Source organism: Ipomoea triloba, chromosome 12, assembly GCF_003576645.1.
Source record: "Ipomoea triloba cultivar NCNSP0323 chromosome 12, ASM357664v1".
Taxonomy (NCBI): domain Eukaryota; kingdom Viridiplantae; phylum Streptophyta; class Magnoliopsida; order Solanales; family Convolvulaceae; genus Ipomoea; species Ipomoea triloba.
In genome coordinates this window covers 23,168,847-23,177,073 of record NC_044927.1, presented here as the reverse complement: position 1 = coordinate 23,177,073, position 8,227 = coordinate 23,168,847, and the positions used below count along the sequence as shown (strand labels likewise).

Below are 8,227 nucleotides of genomic sequence, written 5' to 3'. Positions count from 1 at the left end.
TCCATTCATCCATTGGGGCTAGGATTAGTTGGCTGATAGGCTTGTTGAGTTGCTGATCAGGCCGTTCTTCACTTCTGGGCTTCATTTATAGGCCTAAATTTATATGGAGTAATATGAGGCCTCAAAGAACAATGAAGATTGGGCCTAAATTTAGGTAATTTTTATTTGAGTTAATTTCATTTTTGATCCTAGATTTATAGGTGACAATCCACTTTTAGTCCTTTTTTAGTAAAATATCCTCATTTAGTCCTATTATTATTGTGGCATGACCAATTTTGGTCCTTCATCAACAAAATCGTTGAAATATCGTTAAATACAAAGACATTTCAATCTTTTCTATACAAAGTATGTTAACCCACTATATTTTTTATGTTTATTTTTTTGAAAGTATTCATAATTGAAGATCGAAATGTCGTTGTATTTAACGATATTTAAACTGATTTGTTGATAAAGGACCAAGAATGGTCATGTCACAATAATAGTAGGACCAAAAGTGGATGTTCTAATAAAAAAGGACTAAAAGTGGATTGCCACCTATAAATCTAGGACTAAAAATAGAATTAACTCTTTTTATTTTCATCCCTATTTATCTATGTTTGTATTTTATTTTTAAATTTTTATTTAGGTTCCTCTTTTCATACCTAATTCTTTGGTAATTTTATATCCGTCCCTAATTATTGACAATACCTTCTACCATAATTATTTTCACTCTAATACACTTCACTCGTTGTAATTCTTCATAATTGCATTGTGAATTTTTGCTTTAAAAAATTATAAGACGACACAGTAGAATTTCACAATATTATATACTCTTTTATTATGAAATTTTGAGGATAAAGTAGTTGAATTTCTTGACATTTTACACTTCAAAGAGTGTAGTGTAAAATGTTAGGGAATTCAATTACATTGTTCTTAAATTTTTAGATTATAATTTGTGATTAAGTGCGTAAGTTGCAACCAATTAAAATATTTTTGAGTAAAAAGAATACTAATATAAGGTATCATGCATCAAAATAATTATAAATAATATAATAATTATCCATTTATTGTTTGGTCTGACCCAGTCCAATCAATATTTTAATCGGTCATTGATGAACATAATAAGTCTAACTTAAAGAAATTGAAGAGAAATATTAATTGTTTTAAATTTTTAATATTCTGGGATATGGGTTGGGTCATGCCAAGATTTTTATTGATTGGCCAATTCAAATTTTAGCTAAACTAGTCCAATCTAGTAGTTTAAATAATAACCAAATATGTGGTGGGCTAACCTGCTCATTAAGAGTTAAGACCACTCAAATAGAGAGAAATTAAAGAGAGAGAGAACTGACAGTAGTTATGCCGTGGACCCAGGTCCAATACGACGCCGTTTCAATTTTTTTTTTTTTATTTTAAAAAAAAAAAAATTTAACGTCGGTAACAGCTCCTCATCGCAACAGAACACAAACTCTACATTTACAAATCCTATACTCCACATTCACAATTTGAAAACTCCACATTCACACATTACAGGGATATATATGCTTAGTAACTATATTACCAATGTTATGCATTCACACATTCAAAACTCTATATTCACAGGTCCTATATTCAATGTTCACAACTTGGGAACTCCACATTCACACATTACAGGGCTACAAGTTGCTAGAACTTTGTTAACTCTACTACAGATTCACACATTCATAACTCTACATTCACAAATTCTATACTCCATATTCACAATTTGAAACCTCCACATTCACACATTTCAGGACTGCTAGAACTCTGTTAACTCTACTACAGATTCACACATTCATAACTCTACATTCACAATTTCTATACTCCATATTCACAATTTGAAACATCCACATTCACACATTTCAAGGCTATATGTTTAGTAATTTTTTTTTTAAATATAGCGAAACGACGTCGTATTGGACCCAGGTCCACCTTGCAATGTGGACCTGGGTCCACGGCATAATTTGCGGAGAACTGAGCCCCGCATGGTAATAATCTAAATATATATCTTCGGCAGAAAATATTTTTCACAAAAAATGTCATTTTTCCTTTAAACGTAATAAATATTTTAATTTATTACATTTTCTATCTAAATACTAAAAATTCAGCAAATGACTTTCAAAAATCATTTTTAGAGTTTTCAAACCAACCCTAAATACAAAAATATTTTTATCAACAAATTTAGGGATACAAATTATAATTAATCCAAAGTAAAAATAGGGATTGCCTTTCAGATATATTTGCCAGCTGTTTTGCGTTAGGAATCTCGTCATTCAATCATCTCAGATTATTATCGATAACTTTAATTTTTCTCATTGAAAATTGCGGCAATAATTGGTCTGTAAATTGGACAGTAAGATCAAATGTGATACAAATTACAAAAATATGCACTTAATTTAAAAACATTAATAATTAAGGACCAAATTTGATACATGTAAAATAGTCAAGTAATCAAAAGTGATTTTTTTTTAATTTATACTCCCATTAATACGAATAAATTCTTCCGCATGTTAAATTTTCACATACGGAGTATTTCTTATTAGTTATAATTTGATATAAATTTTGATAAGATGTGTAATCAAAAGAATCATGTATGTTGATGGTATTGGCCCAACACGCTTGATAACTATCATTATTCTATGAAGCATGATCTACACATTTGTGTGAATCATAAATAAAAGTATATTTTTAATATATTAAAAATACAGTATATATATATATATATAAAGTGTATTATTTGAAAATATATAATTTTTTTTATATATTATCAAATAATACACAAATAATATATTTTTAATATATTATAATTATATATTGCATTCATGATTTACACAACTATGTGGACCATAATACACACAATAATTTATCACTTTACAAGACAAATTTTGAAAAGATGTCTAATCAGAAGAATCATATCATGTATGTTGATGGTGTTGGCCCAACATGCATGCTTGAGGCAAATTATGGTGCACATAGCAATGTGCACCACGTACCTAAACGACGTCGTTTTGAGCATTGTAAATTAATCGTCCTTTTTTTTTGAAATCGCGTTTCCCGTTTTGGCCGGTCTCTGTATTTATGTTAATATTCTGTGTATTCCAGGCAATCATTCTGTGTATTATAGGCAACCGTTCTGTGTATTATAGGCAACCGTTATATGTATTCATGTTAGTAACACATGTTGTGATTTCATGTTAGTAACACATGTTGTGATGTGTTTGTGCATTCGAATGTTTAGGAGGATGAGTTCTGTGTATTTTGTGTAAATATTATGTGTATTCATGTTATTAACACAAGTTGTGATGTGTTTGTGCATTCAAATGTTAGGAGGATGAGTTCTGTGTATTATGGGCATCAATATTCTGTGTATTATGGGCAAACATTCTGTGTATTCTAGGCAAACGTTCTGTGTATTCTATATAATGATTATGTATATTATAGATAATGAATTCCCTGGAGTCATTCGCGTCGACTAACATCTGTGTATTTTGTATCAATATTCTGTGTATTCTGGGCAAACATTCTGTGTATTCTAGGCAAACGTTCTGTGTATTATAGATAATGATTATGTGTATTATAGATAATGAATTCCCTGAGTCATTCGCGTCCGCGTCTACTAACACCGAAATGACGTCGTTTTACGTACATGGTGCACATTGCTATGTGCACCGTGGTGCAGGGTATAACGATTGCATGCTTGATAAGACTCAATGACAACAACAACCTAAAAGAAACATAACTAGTTCAATATATACGTTTTGCAAACAAAAAAAAAAAAAAAAAAAAACTAGTTCAATATATACGATATTAATTTAATAAAATCCATTTGTTTAAAAAAGTTATTATTGTCAAATTCGCTGCTTTAAAAAATAAATCTATATTTTTTTAATACTATTGACTCTGTTACAATATAGTATTGACTTTGACGGTAAATATGGTTACCAGTGTAATATTAAATAAGTGAGTAACAGTGTGTACTATAGTTTTAGGATAGTGCCGGTGTTGTATGTCAGAAACAAAGTGTCCCTCATCCTCTACCACAAGTATGTTACTTATACTATGGCTGCAACGGCTCTTCCTCTAGTGAATGTAACGGACTCCCATCCAGTCCTGGCGAGCATACATTGAATGCTAGTAATGGTGAGCATACATTGAGTGCTGGTAATGGTGAGCCGTGGGAGTAATTATCATCTCATCAATGTGTCGTCATTGTGTAACGGGTGAGCGTTTGTTGCCTTCGGGTCAATGCTGATGATTCGGATCTGGTGCTGCATGCCCAATTATCATGTCACCAGCCCCCTACTCCCCAGTTTGCGAGCGTAGCGGAGTCAACTAGGGAGTAACAATAGTGCAGAAGAGAGATAAATATTTTTTTTTAAACGGTAAGAGAATTGTGGCCGAGGCTGTCTCACTAATAAAAAACTCATGCAACCAAGGACGAAGGAGAGACATGATCATCCTTAGGCTCTACCACAAATAGTGTAACACTCAATGACTCAAATAGCTTTCTGACATCTTATCAAAATATTTTTAACTCGAGTACTAACTCTATAATTTTAATGTTCATGTTGAGTTATTCTGAATAAAATTAACACATAATTTCGAATAATTTTTTTTTTAAAAAAAATACCTCATTAAACCCTAAAAAAATACATTATTCTAAATATTTGTGTTTTTATCTCTCTTTAATTTCTATTTGATGGCTATTTGAAGTGAGAAAACAACAGAAACACATGACGAAAACACAACAAAATGAGGTCTGAATCAGAAAGCTAACTTTTGTTGTGGATTATTTAAGCATGCATGTTAGTCTTGCTCTTAAAATATTCCATAATCTAGTCACAGATACATGATGAAAAGAGATTTATTAAAGTTATTAACTCCAAGCCCCATGACATCATGCTCATGGCGATATAAAAAAGGAAAATGACATCACTTATCCATCATATTAAGATTTTTTTAAAACATGGACATAAATCATATCACCTCCAAATCAATGGTCCCAAAACCACCAAAGTAAATCTGAATAAATCTTAATGCATGCAAATAGAAATAGTCTTATGTGATTTGTGGGGCCCTAACAAGTTTTGTATGTATCCGATTTTTAATTAATAAAATTTCATTGAACTTATTTTTTAATTTAATATTTTTGTAATATTTAATTTAATATTGATACATAAATTTATATATTTAAAATTTAATCAAAAGTAATATTAAATATAAACAAAAAAAAAACTAAACTTAGAAACTATAAGAAATATTTATAAAAAATAATAATAAATTGACCAATAAATAGTAAGTTCAATATATAAAATTAGATATAGACTACTTTGTTAATGTCCTATAGCCATATAAGATTTAAAGCAAGGAAATTTTGATTTAGAATCTCCTTTTTTTTGGTTAAAAATTATCATCCTAAAATATTGTTCAATCAAATAAATAAAAAGTACATATATCATACCAAAATTATCATACAACATTTGGTAGAGCTATGACCCCCGGTAAAATTATATATTTTAACAGTAAAATGTAAAAAAAAAAAAAATTAACATTCAGAAAAGATCATGCATATATCATTATTGTGTGAGTCATATTATCAAATACTGTATATTCAATACATAAATAATATTTTGTATAATGTACATTTAATACACAAATAATATACTTTTAATATATTAAAAATATACCTTTTGAATTTTTGTTATGATTCACACAGAAATGTGTGAAATATGGTACACACAATAATAATTCATAACATGGCATGTCTGGATTCACCGTGGTAAACTGCCACTATTATTCAACTGAAGAAATTTACCCAAGCAAAACATAATACCCTACAACATTTGGTGTAGGGTATATCATACCAAAATACCCTACAACATTTGGACGTTGTAGGGTATTTGATCATCCTAAACTATTGTTAAATCAAATAAAAAAAAAAAGTACATATATCATACCAAAATTATCGTACAACATTTGGTAGATCTATGACCACGGGTAAAATTATATATTTCAACAGTAAAATGTAAAATTCTTTTTCTTTTTAACATTCAAAAATGATCATGTGTGTCAATCATTATCATATAAATCATACAATTAAATAATATATATTCAGTACATAAATAATATATTTTTAATATATTAAAAATATACATTATATTCGAATATAAATTTAGTACACAAATAATTATTTTTTTTCATGCCGGGATTCACCGTGGTAAACTGCCACTATTATTCAACTGGAGAAATTTACCTAAGCAAAACATAATACCCTACAACTAAAGACCAGAAAACAAAAACAAGAAAACAAAACCACCACTGTTTCCAGAGCCCTCCCACTGTTTTGCAGGCAGTGGGAATTTCACCTGAAAATTACCAGAATACCCATGCATATACGACAGAAGATTTGGGCAGCCATGGGCAAGTTGGTCCAGGAAGTACAACTCCCTAGTTTCCCATTCTCCTGTGCAGGGTTTCCTTGTACCTGAGGAGAGAGTCCAGCCTCTGTAACTTTAGCTGCTGCTTAAACCTGTTAATGAAGTCGTCGGCTTTCTCGTCCACCGCCTCGTCGTCTTCCTCGTACGCCGTCTTCTTCTCTCTTACCGTCGCCGGCCGCCGCCGATCCACTTCCTCTTGCGTCTCCTCCGCCTCCATCTTCTCGCTCGCCGACTTCCCCATTTTCTTCTTCTTCGCGGGAATCTCGGCGCACGTGGCTGACTTTGTTCTCCTCGCGTGACTCATAACGGCCCCCGAATCTCTCTCTTCTTCTTCAACCTCAACCTTCTGGGTCTGCAATTCCGTGAAATGGGTCGTAGATGGAAACGGGTCGGGTTGTCGGGACCGAGAAAATGACAAGTTAATGGACTTAACACGTTGCAGCAGAGACGGTGATCGGGTTATATGGGTCTCGTCTTCCGGCGGATCTGCGTGGTGGGTATTCGCCGGAAAATCGCCGGGATTGTCCGAGCGAGAGAACGAGGAGTTAGATGGGAACGGGTCGGGTTGTCGGGACCGAGAAAACGACATAACACGTTCAAGCAGAGACGGTGCTCGGGTTATCTGGGTCTCATTTTCCGGCAGATCTGCGTGGTGGGTATTCGCCGGAAAATCGCCGGGATGGTCCGAGCGAGAGAACGAGAAATTGACGGCACTGAACCGTTCGAGCGGAGAAGGTGCACGGGAGAGTGAGGGCGTGTTTTGGGCATACGAAAACGGGTCGTGCTCTTGCCGGAACGAGTAGTTGAAGGACCTGACTCGCTGAATCAGAGACGGGACTCGGGCGAGTTGCGGCACTGAGTTGTCGTCACCGAGTTGATGCTGTTTCTTCTGAGGCTTTAAACTGGAAGATAACAGTATAGTTCCTATGACGAGGTTGATAACGCAGAAGAGAACAGTGGGAGTGAACCAGCTTGAAACGTATTCGATCATGACTAAACGACGTCGCTTCTCTCTGGCCTTACAGAGAGCTAGACGAGAAAATGTTAATGGAGGATATCGGTCTTTGTGTGTGTATATGTATAGTTCTTCCCCCAAATGTATATATAGTTCGTTAGTAGGAAGAAAGAAGGAAAGCAGGGTTTCAGCTGTAATATTATGTAGGGAACTTGCGTGGGTAATATCAAAATATTAAAATATTACTCCGTACTTTAATCTTATCTTACCTCAAAATAATCACTGCATTGAAGGAAGTAAATTACTAAATTTTACTGCACTATCCATCAATTTTTTATTTTATTTTTTCGTTTGGTTAGAATGAAGAAATTAGAGCAGAAACAAATTGTAATTTAGTGTAAAAGAATAAGGTTATAATAAATTAAGAATTCAAATTACATTATTTAAGAGGGAAAAAGAAATATTAGAGAGGAAAAGAAATAAGTGATTAAAGATTAAAATGTCCTTGTGTAATAATAATAACTAAGGGCATATTTATAATTTCATCCTTTTATTCCTCTCCATGAAGCACTGAATTGCAACTCACAGGTTTTAATCCGTGAGACGGACCGAATGATTGATTAATTATGTCAAAAATCTGACCCATTAATCAAGTATCTGACTCTCACACAAGTGTTACCTTTTGTTTTTTTTTTGTTTTTTTTTTTGTTTTTTTTTTTTTTGTTGAGTACTACTGATTGTACATAGCAACTTTCTCAACTTACTGAAGCACAAAGAGTTAACAGTTCCACATTTTGTTTAATTANTTTTTTTTTTTTTTTTTTTTTTGTTTTTTTTT

The 8,227-nt window shown here is 32.5% G+C and overlaps 1 protein-coding gene across 1 annotated transcript; it reads right to left on the bottom strand.

Moving 5' to 3' along the window:
• Positions 1–6,112: 6,112 nt before the first annotated feature.
• On the bottom strand, positions 6,113–7,538 carry LOC115997959 (pathogen-associated molecular patterns-induced protein A70-like). Its single transcript, XM_031237382.1, has one exon. It carries the CDS (start codon positions 7,423–7,425, stop codon positions 6,445–6,447), a length of 981 nt encoding a protein of 326 aa, XP_031093242.1. The 5' UTR covers positions 7,426–7,538; the 3' UTR covers positions 6,113–6,444.
• Positions 7,539–8,227: the final 689 nt, after the last annotated feature.